Raw genomic sequence first — 15,943 nt, forward strand, 5'->3', positions numbered from 1 at the left:
CCTATACATTTTATTAAGTACTTACATATAGTACCTACATAAAACAGATCTACCACCAGATGTCGCATGCGTCGCACTGAATAAAACAAAAGACGTCAGATAGAAAAAAAATATAATATTCTGAACTGTCAGAATCAGATAGATAGATAGAAAAATATTATAAAGATAAATTAGAAATAAACTTTTATTATAAACTTTAATTACAAAGCAACACATTGTTTATTTTATTATTATACACCCACTTTACATATTATTTACACCCAATTTACAAAAGAAAATTATTACCTCGTTATACATACAAGTAAAATTGAACATTATATTGTATTTAAAGTAGTACCCTTGATTCAAATTAATATTTTAAATCATCTTAACCGAAAACTTTTATTCATATCGCGCGGACAGACTATGACAGCGCGCTAAGCAGGCTTGCCAACTTGACGACTAACGCACTCGCTAGTCTTAAGAATAAAAGATGTCGGCAGGTATTCTCACTGGGCTATATGATTATAAAGTGCTTATGTCCGCCTCCGTAGTGTAATGGTCAGCACGCTCGGCTACCGTTCTGGAGGTCCCGGGTTCGATTCCGAGGGGGGGTCAAAAAAATATAAGTGATTTTTTCACTGTAACATTTATTCAATATTATCCTGGACTGGTACCTGAAGCGGAGGGCTGATCACCTTTCCTTCATGTGTAAACGGTCAAGATAACTCTGCGTTTATATGACGCAGTGCCCTATGCACCATTGGGGTGCGGATAAGGGTTTACTATTATTTTATTTATTTTTATGTGAATAGTTTTTCATTTAATTTTTTAAATACAACGTAACGTCCAATGTAATTTGTAAGGCGTCCAATTTGGTTTGTCAAAAGTCCAATTTGAGGTGAAAAACCATTTAATAAAACAAAATTACTATTTTGTTAACGAAATTCTACCTGTTAGTGTAGCAAACTTCAGAAGGTGCTATTCAAAAGTTGTATTCATAATTAGCAAAGTTTTTATTACCGTTTCATGAAATACATTTCAGGAATTTTCAGTCATAACTTTCCACATTCGCTCGCCGAAACTAAGCACAATAAAGTATGGAAAAGCTCAACTAATGGAATTTTAAGTGTTGATTTTAAGCTAACGTCTCGCAATTACACGGAGCTTTAATATGATTGATGTTTGAACTTAAAGCTCTATGAGAACGGAAAGACTTCCTGCTGGATATAGTCGTATACCCGTCATCTCTAACTTTTGAGTCATTTCCCATTCTTCTTCTTCTTCTTCTTCTTCTCCGTCTTGTTCCTCATTACTGAGGGTTGTGACCCTTGTGGAAGCAATGACTCTTCTTCAGTTATTTTTCGACTGCGCTAACCACCGAGGTGCCTGCTACTGCCTTAACTTGATCGGTCTATCGTATGAGAATCTTCATCTCCCTCTCTTCTCCTGCAGGCTACCGATCACATCCAGTCGTTCCAGGCTATCTTCATTGCCACGCGCAACGGAGAATTCGTTGTGTACAGATATTGGCCAGAATCTAGCCATCCATGTGTAGTTCTTAGCGAATGGTTGGTGTGTCTAGCTATCCTTGGATTTCGGAGCATGCGCCTCCAACACCACATTTCGAAAGCGTCATTTTTTCTCCTTTCTGCTGTTTTTATGATCCATGTTTCAGCAGCATAGAGAAGAATGGAGTGGATCAAACTCCTGACAAGCTTTATCTTGGTGTCTTCCCAGATTTTGTCTAGCTTAGACATGGCACTTTTGGCGATGGCGATACGACGTCTGATTATTTCCCATTCACAACCTAATAAAAATAACCCAATAATTAAAGAACCCAGACAGAAGTCTTTCAGGTGGTCTTCCACCTGGAAGACCTCCAAACCGATGGTGTGACAGTTTCCAGTCCACGTCACAAGAGACGGATAACGGAACATACAGATATGAGGATCTATATTGAAAGGTGTCACACCGCATGCCCAGATCTGATACAGAAGCATCTGGACTTCCTGACAGATCTGCTCTTGCAAAACAATTTTTTAAAACTAAGTTGCGAAATTGATTGAAAATGTGAAACAATATAAAATTGTTTCCCGATTATACTGTGAATTTATATTTAAAAGCTTTCAATATCCCTGTCGCTACCAATCTAAATAAATACAAGTTTGTAAATCCGTCACCAAATTTTCTAGAAGTACCCCGATGTAGGCAGTAAAAAGGATTAGTATTTAGTTCAGCAAGTCAGCTAGATCCGATTCCGACCCGACATTGGCCGGTACACAGACGCCCACAACCCCGACCAGCACAGCAGACAGACACAAAATATTGCAAAGATATTTACAGAGAATGGTCAGTCATCGCATTATCACTCAACCATCATTCATATTTATTTCCACTCAACCAATGATCTATAAGAAGGAAAAAGAAGAAGATTTTTTGTAGTTGACACGTTGAAGCATCAGAGTGATTAAATTCATCTCCTCTTCTCACCATCGATCTCCCTAATTTAAAACAAAAACTCGAAGACAGGACATTCTCACGACCCTGTATCAGATCCTCGTACATTATGCACAATCCACTCCATACTGCGAACTAACTCCTCTGCCTGTAAATGACTTCGTTTTTAATGAGGAACATTACTTTTATCTCAGCCTGTATGTTCAACTGAGACCAGGGCCGCACTAGGGGTTGAATATAAAAATAAATTGAAATACAATTCTAAACCTTGTATTTAAAAAAAATATTTATCTGACAATATTTCGATTGTGTCCAAATACTTGTTCACAAATCTGGATTATCTCCAATTAGGATTTTTTTTTTCATACATAGATGGCTATTGTGAACTCGCGCATACTGTGATTACGAGTTTGATCGTTATATCCAGAAGTTTCAAGAATTTCAGTAGTGTGGTAGTCAATCATGGGTAGATTGGTGGTGCACGTATGCAAAGCGATCACTTAACCAAGCCCATGGCGGTCGTTAGTCCTATAAATGCCAAGACTTCCATCTTCTTCTTCATGTATGTTGAGATGTAAAAAAACAATGTAATTTTTATGTTATTTATAACATCTTCTCTAGCCTTCTGTTATACGGCACTGCATCGTATTAAAGCAGTGTTATCTTGATCGTTACTTACATGAAAGCAAGACGGTCACTCCTGCGCATCAGAGACCAGTCCAGGATAATATTAAATAAATATTAAAGTGTAAAATCATAAATATTTATTTTCACCCAACTATAAAGAACATTAAAAATATTTTTGCAAAGACTCACCAAGCCACCTGGTGTGGCTTGTCGGTGGAGTTCTTTTTACATATATTTTTATTGTTTTATGTCCATTTTAACCCAAAAAAGTACACACAAAAAATTATATGAACATTTTACAATTTTCATAGAATTAACTGTTGATCATTTACCCATTCCTTTATTTTGCCTTTGTTCCATATTTTATTTTGACCTCTAACATCCGTCGGCAACATTTTAAAATGTTTGGAACGATATATTGCAGTGTTCGACTCCCATATTTACTGTTAATTCTTGGGACTATCAAACCTTCTTTGTGTGTAAATCGTGTATCATGATTGTGTACTAGAAGATTTCGATATTTTTGTGTAGTTTGTTGTTCAACGATGATACTCATCCACAATATTCCACATACCAGAAGTAACTTTATATGTTTAAATATCAATTTTTATTTGGATTGTCCCTTTGATGGTATTTATGACTGGGTACAATTTTTTGATTATGGAATATTGCAGATTTTGAACCATATATTCTGGTTATCGAAAGCCCTAAGCCGGGTCTGCAGCACTCGGAGCCCGCTGAGGGCGATGCGCCCAATCCGCCCCGCCGGTAATTCACCCCAAATGCGAGGACGGAATTAAACTGTGAAAATTTAAACACCAGAAATATTTGAGAACCGCTGGGGAAACGGTGTTAACATGCCTGACGTCAAAATTCTACCTGTCTAGAAATATAACAGCACCTAAGAGCGCTTGTAAAGCTCTCCCACCGCATGCCCTGATCTGATACAGAAGCATCTAGGCTTCCTGACATATCTGCTCTTGCAAAGCAATTTTTTTCAACTAACTTGCGAAATTTATTGAAAATGTGAAACAACATAAAATTGTATCCCGATTTTACTGTACATTTATATTTGAAAGCTTTCAATATACCTGTCACTGCCATCTAAATAAATACAAGCCAAAAGCACAAGCCAAACATCAGTTATATCATGCTAATCGGACTGCCGGACAGTAAAATTCCGTGTACACGGAATTTTACTGTCCGGCAGTCCAGTTAGCATGATAAAACGGATGATTGGCTTGTGCTTTTGTCCGTCTTTCTTCATCTTAGTTCATTATAAGACAAGACGCCACAAGATGGACCCCTAAAAATTAAAAAATGTAGACCTTGGGAGACCTTGAGAGAGACAAAGTGTGTAAAGTGATCACTTAAAGCAGCCTATGACGGTCGTCAGCCCCGTAAATGCCCAGACTTCCATATTCTTCTTCATCTTTGATGAGACTACAAATATTTGATTTTAACAGTAAAAAAAATCAAATAGCTGAAATTTAAAAAAGTTTGCAAATATCGTAGTCGTACAGGAAAAAGTGACCAACTAGCAAAACGTAAAATGTTCAGGAGGGCCATTTAAGTCACTTTTGCTTGGCAACAAAATAAACATCAATGCAGTTAGTCATTTTTAAAATCCAAGCAATAGCAAGTTTCAAATCTAATAATTTATGTTTTAAGCACTAACTTTGTGATTTTTCCATTTTTTAAACAAAATGTAACAAAATTAACTTTGTTTTAAAATCACTATAAAATTAAGGTTATTTTAAAACAAAGTAACATTATAATTATAAGTTTAAAATCCTTTGTTTTTTTTTTTCACGGCAATTTTTTTAAGCTAGTAAGTATATCAAACAGTCGATGATAACTTTTTTGTAAAAAAATGCACTTGGTTACTTTCTCCCGTATGCCGGAATAGACTGATCCAAAGATCTATAATAAGAAAAAAGGAAAAGAAGCTGATTACATTTTAGGGTAAAAAGTCTAAACTGTAAGAATCCATTCAAAACAATTCATTAATGTCCGAATGCTTTTTCAAATTCTTTTATCAGCATTTTTTCACCCGGTATCAGTTGAATACTTGATAGACCCAAAGTACGTAAAAACGGTTTCATTCGTGCCCCACAATTCTGTTATATATTATTCAACATAGCCAGAATTCCAGTGCCTTCTATATTTGATTCGTATCCTTTACACTACACGTTTTTGTTTTTTGAGATAAAATAATGATGATAAATTATAATTTATCAATTTCAAATTAATGTTTTACTTTGTATATAATAATAATAATGATAAATAAACCCTTTATCCGCATCCCAATGGTGCAAAGGGCACTGCGTCATATAAACGGAATGTTATTTTGATCGTTTACACATGAAGGAAAGGTGATCAGCCCTCCGCTTTAGGTACCAGCCCAGGGTAATATTGAATAAATATGACAGTGAAAAATTCACTTATATTTATTTTACCTCCCTTGGGAATCGAATCCGGGACCTCCAGAACAGTAGCCGAGCGTGCTGACCATTACACAGTGGTATTTACTAAGTAAAACATTCATAAAAAATGAATAGATCTTACCAAAAATTGACTGCCGAATCAATTAATAAAATTATAATTTATATATGAAGCACTAACTTTGTGATTTTCCCTTTTATAATTAAAATGTAACATCCTTTAAAATCATTTTAAATTTATCGTGATTTTAAAATAAAGTTACTTTTTAATTTGAAAATAAACAGTTCACGCATTCAACACCTACTCTAGGCAAATAGAAACTGATGAAATACAAATGCTTAGGCCTGTATTTTTGATTTATTAAAAAAAATCAAGAGAAATATTTGTGCTTTTATTATTTACAAAAATACAATTCCATACTATTTCTGTGAGCCTAAGCGGCTCATTATAAGAAATAGGTATCAAATTATGATAGAGTTGGTTCGAACCGAGAAACTCTGACTTAAGAGTCCGCGATACTAACCACGGGACCACAAGCTGACACTATTATTTTATTGAGATCTTAACATAGATGAAGAAGAATTTGAAAGTCTGGGCATTTACGGGGCTAACGACCGTCATAGGCTGGTTTAAACACACCAATTATAATTATGTAACATTCACCAATTATATCGTAATTGACAACCACACTATTAAAATTCTTGGAAGTTCTATATATATATATATATATATATATATATATATATATATATATATATATATATATATATATATATATATATATATATATATATATATATATATATATATATATATATATATATATACATATATATATATATATACCGTCCGCCTCCGTAGTGTAATGGTCAGCATGCTCGCCTACCGTTCTGGAGGGGTTCGATTCCCAGGGGGGTTTAATAAATATAAGTGATTTTTTCACTCTAAAATTTATTCAATATTACACTGGACTGGTACCTGAAGTGGAGGGCTGATCACCTTTCCTTCATGTGTAATCGATCGAGATAACACTGCGTTTATATGAAGCAGTGCCCTATGCACCATTGGGGTGCGGGAAGGGATTTATATTATACTGTATATATATATATATATATATATATATATATATATATATATATATATATATATATATATATATATATATATAAATATATATATTTATTTATATATATATATATATATGTGTGTATAGAACTTCCAAGAATTTGAGTAGGTCGTATTGAGTAGAAGTTATTTTTTATATCATTATTTTTTTAAAATTTTAATGCTAAAAACAATATGAAAAATAAAACAACTCCTATAATTGGAGATAATCCAGATTTGTGAACAAGTATTTGGACACACTTAAAATTTTATAAATTTATTTTTTTATTTGGGTGGCACTGGAATAGGCTCTAACCCGGATACGCAAGTATAGCAGCTTCCAGCATATTTATTTTACATACAGAGCGAACACAAGCAAAATAAAGTATCACGTTTATTTTATTATTCTTAAAGTTTATTTTTTTACACGCGTCGCTGTGCCTCAGTATGATTAAATGGGAAAGAAACAAAATAGAAGGCACACATTTCTAACGTGTATAATATAATTCCACAAGGCTTAGTACATAATACTAATACTTGAAAATGTAAAAGAAAAACACTTGTTTTTTACCTAACTAATTAACTAACTTACCTTCACGCCGCTTCCCCGCAGGGGTAGGCAGAGAGAATAGAACGCCACACCACTCTGTCTTTGCAAACATTCTTCGCCTCTTCCACGTTCATGCATCTCCTCTGCATGAACGTGGAAGAGGCTCTCTCTAACCTGACCACTTTCAAGTATTTGGCATACCTGATCGTGCCATGTTTTTCTCGGTCTTCCTCTGCTTCTTTTCCCAACTGTTTTTTTACCACTTGAGTTTATTTTATTATAACGAGTAGTTTCGAAAGCTATGTTTCCATCCTCAGTTCTAAATATAAACTTAATTTGTTTATATGAAGACTTGAAGATGGAAGCATAGCTTCCGAAACTAGTCGTTATAATAAAATAAACTCAAGTGGTAAAAAACAAGTGTTTTTGTTTTACAATTTCACCATGCCTTACCACAAAGTCAATGCCGAAACAATAAATAATAAATAATATACATATACAAACTTTTATGACATCTCATCATAGATAAAGAAGAATATGGAAGTCTGGGCATTTACGGGGCTTACGACCGTCATAGGCTAGTTTAAGTGATCACTTTAAACACGTGTAACATCCACGAATTCTAATCATGAATGACAACCAACACTACTCAAATTCTTGGAACTTCAAAATATAATAAATTGATTGAATTCAAATCATAGTGTTGGAATTCACTAGAAATTTACGAGAGACATCTATATTTTTATTTATTCAGCTTCTTTTCATCTCACCAATAGATGCCTCTAGTGAAATTCGAGTGATTCAAGGATAATGTTTCGAAATTGGATCATATATATATATATATTTATATATACATATATATATATATATATATATATATATATATATATATATATATATATATATATATATATATATATATATATATATATATATATATATATAGAACTTACAAGAATTGAGTAGTGTGGTTGTCGATAATGCGTAGAATTGGTGAATGTTACACATGTGTAAAGTGATCACTTAAACCAGCCTATGACGGTCGTGAGCCCCGTAAATGTCCAGACTTCCATATTCTTCTTCATCTTAATATGAAAATTAACTCCTTTGATTGAAGAAAATCCAGATTTGTGAACAAGTATTTGGACACACTCAAAACGTTGTAGAGACATCTATTGTGAGACGAGAGAAGCTTTTTACTAAGCAGAAACTCTTCCTTTCTTGAATGTTTTCCGCAGATACTTTGTAGCACATTTTATAAATTTATAAAATGAATAAATTTTTTCTTTAACAAAAAATTTAACCTACCGGTTTCAACAAGAACCTTGTCATCATCAGGGTTTATTTAATTCTAAAACATTAAAATACTCTCACCAAAAATTATTAATGGCTATTATAATTATTATTAATTATTTAAATGTGAGAGTATTTTAATGTTTTTAATGTTTTAGAATTTAATAAACCCTGATGATGACAAGGTTCTTGTCGAAACCGGTATGTTAAATTGTATTAATATTTCTTCTTCTTCAAACGCTCATCCGCACCTCAGTGGTGCATAGGGCACTGTATATAAACGCAGTGTTATCTTGATCGTTAATACGTGAAGGAAAGGTGATCAGCCCTCCGCTTCAGGTACCAGTCAAGGGTGATATTAAATAAAAATTAGAGTGAAAAAATCACTTATATTTATTTGACCCCCCCTGAGAATCGAACCCGGGACCTCCAGAACGGTACTGACCATTACGCTATGGAGGCGAACAAAATAAACAAGTGGTTTAAACAAAGTTAATTACTTTTATAAAGAAACTCTTCCATTTGTATGTGAGGTACGAGTCCTGGATTAGGCACATTTGGAATGTCTGTAATCGGTTCATAGTGCTGATATCGAGGGACCACGATAACTGCATAGAAGTGCTAAATATTAAAATTTAATTAAGAAACGGTTGTTATAAGATTGTCTGGAGCTATTAAAACGCAAAAATACTGTCAGGAGAGCGAGTATAAAATATTAAGACTGTTTTTTCTTTATAACTGACATTTATTCGCGTCGACTATAAGTGGACAAACATGCCCCTAGTACTCTTATAAGAGTATAATCATCTTCCATTTTAGACGAACCCGCATAAAAAAAACCCCGCCTTGTTACGTTTGGTTGAGGTTTTTTATCGACTTTTTTACTCGGACCCTCCTAAAATGGCGACACTTGAGGGACTGGAGGTGAAGTGCTAGCTACATCCTCGTTTGCACGGTCGTCCAGTGGTTCTCCATCGGCGGGGAGAGAAAAAAACTGTCGAGTTATAATCATAATAATAAATTTGGATAATTCATATAGAACATTTCGAGTGTGTCCAAATACTTCAGAAATCTGGATTATCTCCAAGAAAATGATAATTTATAAAAGAATTTCTGTTCAATAAAAAAAGCTTCTTTTCATCTCACCAATAGATGTCTCTAGTGAAGATCTAGAAATTCAAGAACAATGTTTCAAAATTGGTTCATATCAGTCGTCAGCCCCGTAAATGCCCAGAGTTCCATATTCTTCTTCATCTTTGATGAGATGTTAAAAAAACATTTATATAGCGCCATTTTCGTAAAATATTACCTAAAGGGCGCTTCACTGTTCACGAGTGTGTCCAAAGTTTGTGTTAGTGGCCAGCACGCTCGGCTACCGTACTGGAGGTCTCGGGCTCGATTCTCAGCAGAAGGGTCAAATAAATTTAAGGGTTTTTTTCACTATGATATTTATTCAATATTATCCTGGACTAGTGCCTGAAGCGGAGGGGTGATCACCTTTCCTTTGTTAACGATCAAGATAACACTGCGTTTGTACGATGCAGTGCCCTATGCACCATCGGGTGTGGATGAGGGCAGACGCCTGGGTGAAACTGACATCAAGAGTGAGGTAGAGGAAAGGCAATTGAGATGGTATGGGCACATAGGACGTAGATATCTTAAACGTATTGTAAACCAGGCGATGGCCATGGATCTTCCTCGAAATACGTCTAGAGCAAGACCAAAAAATTCATGGATGCTACAGAAGATGTCATGATTTGAAGGCATGACCTAGGTGACGTTGTACGAGTATATGATAGAAAGACCTACAACCTGAGAACGAGGAGAGTTGACCCTAACAGATGACAAAGACGATAAGTGTATATGGACCAAATATGAAGGAGAAGTGAAGAAAACCCAAACTCGTTCACAAATTTGGATTTTTTCCACTTCTTCTTCTTCCTAGTTCAATCCCAACTTATCATCTTTGCGGACCGTTGAAGTCAGCTCCCCTCGTTCTCAGGTTGTAGGTCTTTCTATCATATACTCGTACAACGTCACCTAGGTCATGCCTTCAAATCATGACATCTTCTGTGGCATCCATGAATTTTTTGGTCTTCCTCTAGACGTATTTCGAGGAAGATCCATGGCGATCGCCTGGTCCTTCTGTCATATACAACGTCACCAAGGTCAGTGTTCCACGAACTTTTTCTATTCAAGGTAATCCTACCAGGTTAAGAAATTTCTGAGGTGCATATTTACCATATTATGGTAACATATTTAACATATTATCTTTAATCCGAAATGTGAGCCTACTTAACTAAGCACAGGCAATCAAAAATTGTGTCATTTTCACAAAACTAGACTTTTTTCCGCGGTACACCAGTGTGAAAACACTTTGCGAAACAATGACCAAGGACATGCCTTCGTATCATGTTATCTTTCTGTAGCATCCATGATTTTTTTTCGACACACTCAAAATGTTGGGAAAATATAACAAACTGTTTTCAAATTTTGGGAATCACTGTCCTTAGGGTGGGTACCGTGAATAGGTAGGCACTCGCGCCCGGAGGTTGCCAAGTCACTTAATAACAAAAATCTAATTTATCAGGGGTGTCGCTTATTTTATGATTTCACGACAAAGCCTTGTCGTTGTTTGGCTCAACATCCCACTCATATTAAATGTTCGAATAATTCTTCAACAAAAAAAATCGAAACAAGTCAGCATACTTGGCTACCGTACTGGAGGTCCTGGGTTCAATTCCCAGGATAGGGTCAAATGAATAAAAGAGTTTTTTTTTTATTTTACCCTGGACTAAAAAAACGATTTAAATCCTTAGGTACTGTTATACGTTTTTGTAACATTACCTTACCTTAACTCATTTTCTTATAGTCACATATCGCTCACTCCTTTCAACAACGTCATTTATCAAAAAACTTGATTTTTCAGGAGATCGTTTTTAAAGTTTAAAAATACAATAGAATGTATTGAAATTGAATATCAAGCCACTTATTGAACTTTTTACTGTGCAACAGATCTTTTTAGGTAAAACCTGAATGTTTTTTCTCCATTTGAAAAATATTTTTTATATTTAAAAAAATAGTGAAACAATACCTTTTCTTCAAAATGCAAAAACAACACTTTCTGCCCTGTAGCGGGTAAATATTAAGTTTAAAAAATGTCGCTTTTGCTGGGATATAGTACATTTTCTGGACATTCTGAAAACATATGATTTGAAAATTTATGATTTTTGATAAATGACGTTGTTGAAAGGAGTGAGCGACATGCTACAGTACATTATTTTTAGTAATTTCTCGGTTAACCGGTAGTCACGAAGTAATATTTTCTAAAGTGGTATTACACAAAGCGAACGATGAACGATAAGGAGAGTGTTATATGTATTACCATACCACAAAGTTTAAAATGCTTTTAATATGTAAAATAAAATAAGACTTACCTAATATCAAGCAAAACGCTATCCAATATGGCGGCATTGGTTATAAATAAATATAACTCTTGAAGATGTGGCTCGTCTTGTCGTCGAAACGCCTCAAATTTTCGTCGTTAATTAAAGAAAAAAATAACTGAAGCACTTAGCATGCGCTGAATTCAGCAAGCGCAACCATTCGAACCCGGAAAAACATCATCTTCACACGATTTTCACAAAATGTTTAATATTTTTAATAATGGACTTGTACACTTTTCGCTTCGCGCCGTATTCATAATGAAGACCAAGTTTTTTTTTGGTGAAAACTAATTTAAAATAAAAATATACGAAATGTCAGTCTCTCGACTCGACAGCGTTGATAATTATTTTTGAATGGGACAGTTTCGCAGCTAAGCTTATTTTGAATCGAGACAACTTTTCAGGAAAAACACTTTTCTTTCAGAATCTTTCAGGATATTTGAAAAGTTTCATTTAAATTATTGGGATTGCTTGTTTAACGAAACTCTAATAATAACTATATTTATATATATTGCTTCGACCAGCTATCTCGATGGTGGAGGATGTCTGAAACAAAAGAAAATATAAAATTAGTTGAATTCGTATTTTAAATTATTTTATTGCTTAAAATAGTTACAAAAAAAAATTAAAATATGAGAATGAAATAAAATACATTTTTTTAATATCTTAACAAAAAACAAAAAAGGAATAATAAATAAAGAATTATTTATGAGTTATCTTAGTCCCCTAGACGACTCGTGTTTATACTCGCTTGTCTCAAAGCGAGTATAAACATGAGCTATGCGTAAATGTTACACACAAATATAACAGTATATACTAACATTTACAAAAATAAATTTCCTACGATTTGATATTTTTAATTTATTTTTACCGTTTTGAAAATTACTATTTAAAAAAAAAAACACATTAAAAACATTAAGTATATGCCTAAAATTTTCACTCATGAATTAAATGAAGTAATAGTTACTTTAAACATAAAGAGTAAATCCACTCACGAGTAGGCAAAGGCTATTAAACTTAAAAAGTTGAAGCCTGAGTAACATGATAAGCGGTGTTGCATAAGCCATACCTAGATTTCAGAGTCACTTGGACATTAGGTAATTCAATTTTTTTGTTTGTTTGTAACAATATTAAATGATTTTTTAAACCCCATCAACGTACATTTAAAAAAGTATATGTACATTTTATGACTCTATGTATATGTCCGCCTCCGTAGTGTAATGGTCAGCACGCTCGGCTACCGTTCTGGAGGTCCCGGGTTCGATTCCCAAGGGGGGTAAAATAAATATAAGTGATTTTATCACTGTAATATTTATTCAATATAACCATGGACTGGTACCTGAAGCGGAGGGCTGATCACCCTTTCTTCATGTGTAAACGATCAAGATAACACTGCGTTTATATGACACAGTGCCCTATGCACCATTGGGGTGCGGATAAGGGTTTTATTATTTTATTATGTATTATTAGGTATTTTATTAGGTATTATCATTGGGTGAAAAAAGTTTAATTAAAATAAATTTCGAATAATTTCCCCAAAACTTATAAGTATAGAACAAATAATATAGGCTTTAAAAAGTGCACCGCAAATGGAATTTCGACGGTAGGTTTTTTATTTATTTTTTCGACGTAATCAATACGATATTCGCTTGAGGGTGATAAACACACTACCCTCGGGAAAACCGCCCTCATTTCGGGACGAAAAATATATAATATTTTACGTATTTACAGCGTTTGGGGTGGAGAGTTCCCATATCGATATTTCCCAAAGGGATTATCTTAAAAATTCGAGATCGCTTTTTGAAAAAACCCACATTTTCAGTATCGAAACATATCAATTCGATTTTGGTAGCCTTCAAAAAAGTATGATATGAAAAAACCGCTTCAATAATTCGACGCTCCAATGGAAACCGTTTTCACTATTGTATATGGGTTAGCATAGAGGACTGCGATAAAAAAATATACTGGCCAAACTGGGAGAAGTCTAAGAATTAGAATTAAAGAACATCGTCGTGGACTAACAAGTAATTATTTTTCGGAATTTGCAAATCATATCATGGAAACTAACAACTCATTTGACTCTCATACGCTTCAATTATTACACTCTGTTACAAATAAAGGTCAAGTCATAATTTAGAAAATTTAGAAATACATAAAAATTCAAATTCAGATAAAACAATAATCAAATATAATAATAATAATAATAAAACCCTTATCCGCACCCCAATGGTGCATAGGGCACTGCGTCATATAAACGCAGTGTTATCTTGATCGTTTACACATGAAGGAAAGGTGATCAGCCCCCCGCTTCAGGTACCAGTCCAGGGTAATATTGAATAAATATTACAGTGCGAAAATCACTAATATTTATTTATTTGTCCGCCTCCGTAGTGTAATGGTCAGCACGCTCGGCTACCGTTCTGGAGGTCCCGGGTTCGATTCCCAGGGGGGTCAAATTAATAATATACTGTTTCAAAATACGTCACCATTATTATCAATGTTTCCTTTTACAAAAAATGTTGTTCCTTAACCCCCCTACCTATATTTATTAACCTATATATATTTTATTCGTTAGTTTTAATTTGTACCAGAAGATGAAAACATCTGTCGTTTTCGAAACTAGTCGTAAATAAAAATATAACTCAATTCAGTAGATTATTCAAGTGTTTAATTTAATTAAAATAGCATAGAGGACGTCACACTTGAAGTCCAAAATATTATATGTGTACTGTGATCTATGAAAAACGAAAACCGTACTTACTCGTTCACAGATAAAACTTTTTTAACTTTTAAGTTTATCCCTATATGTAGGCACTTGACGTATATCTTTTTTTTTCACTTAACAGAAAAAAAAATTTGGGTCCAAATAAAGATTTCCAATATTAAAAACCTTTTTTTAATTAGCAAAAACTTTGTATCTTTGTATACCGCAGCTGTCTGATTCACAAATCGCTCACTCCTTTCAAGAACGTCATAAATCAAAAATCGACAATTTTCAGTTGTGCATGTTTTCGGAATGCAAAGAAAATGTTCTATATCCCAGCAAAAGAGGCATATTTTTAACTTAATATTTACCCGCTACAGGGCAAAAAGTGTTGTGTTTGCATTTTGAAGAAAAGGTATTGTTTAATTATTTTTTTAAATATACAAGTTATTTTTCAAATGGAGAAATAACCTTCAAGTTTTACCTAAATAGATTTGTTGCACTGTTCAAAGTTCAATAAATGGCTTGATATTTATTTTTAATACATTTCATTTTATTCTTAAATTTTGAAAACGATCTCCTGAAAAATCAAGATTTTTGATATATGACGTTGTTGAAAGGAGTGAGCGATGTGTTTACCATCATCTATGATAACGAAAATACATACTTGATCACAGATAACAGTTTTTTTTTTAACTTTTGGTGTATCCCTATATAGGTATAAACATATATATCGCTCACTCCTTTCAAGAACGTCATAAATCAAAAATCGTCAATTTTCAGTTGTGCATGTTTTCGGAATGCCCAGAAAATGTACTATATCCCAGCAAAAGAGGCATATTTTTAACTTAATATTTACCCGCTTCAGGGCAGAAAATGTTGTTTTTGAATTTTGAAGAAAAGGTATTGTTTAATAATTTTTTTAAATATACTAAATAGTTTTCAAATGCTGAAACAACCTTCAAGTTTTACCTAAAAAGATCTGTTGCACAGTAAAAAGTTCAAAAAGTGGCTTGATATTTTGTTTTAATACATTGCGTTATATTTTTAATCTTTAAAAACGATCTACTGAAAATCAAGTTTTTTGATTTATGACGTTCTTGAAAGGAGTAAGCGATATGTAAGCACATGATGGATATCATATTTTTCACTTAACAGGAAATAATGTTCAAATAAAGATTTCTATGATCAAAAATCTTTTTTTTATTTGTAAAAACATTGTATCTTTGTAAACTGCAGCTGTCTTATTCACAAATGTCAAATACAATTGACATACGATGCCATGTGTAAAAAATTATAACATATTCCGAAAGGGTGATAAATTTTGCGCCAACC

At 33.6% G+C, this 15,943-nt stretch overlaps 1 protein-coding gene across 1 annotated transcript in view; it reads right to left on the minus strand.

The window, feature by feature from the left end:
• The window catches only part of LOC148300368 (uncharacterized), a 74,132-nt gene extending 61,709 nt beyond the window's left edge, over positions 1 to 12,423 (minus strand). The window contains exon 1 of the mRNA XM_088274890.1: positions 11,896 to 12,423. Coding sequence (XP_088131016.1) covers positions 11,896 to 11,932 — 37 coding nt within the window. The 5' untranslated portion in view covers positions 11,933 to 12,423. The remainder of the gene's footprint in view (positions 1 to 11,895) is intronic.
• Positions 12,424 to 15,943: the final 3,520 nt, after the last annotated feature.

Source organism: Brachycentrus maculatus, unplaced genomic scaffold, assembly GCF_059751285.1.
Source record: "Brachycentrus maculatus isolate JH-2025_06_01 unplaced genomic scaffold, ASM5975128v1 h1tg000737l, whole genome shotgun sequence".
In the NCBI taxonomy this organism is placed as follows: Eukaryota; Metazoa; Arthropoda; class Insecta; order Trichoptera; family Brachycentridae; genus Brachycentrus; species Brachycentrus maculatus.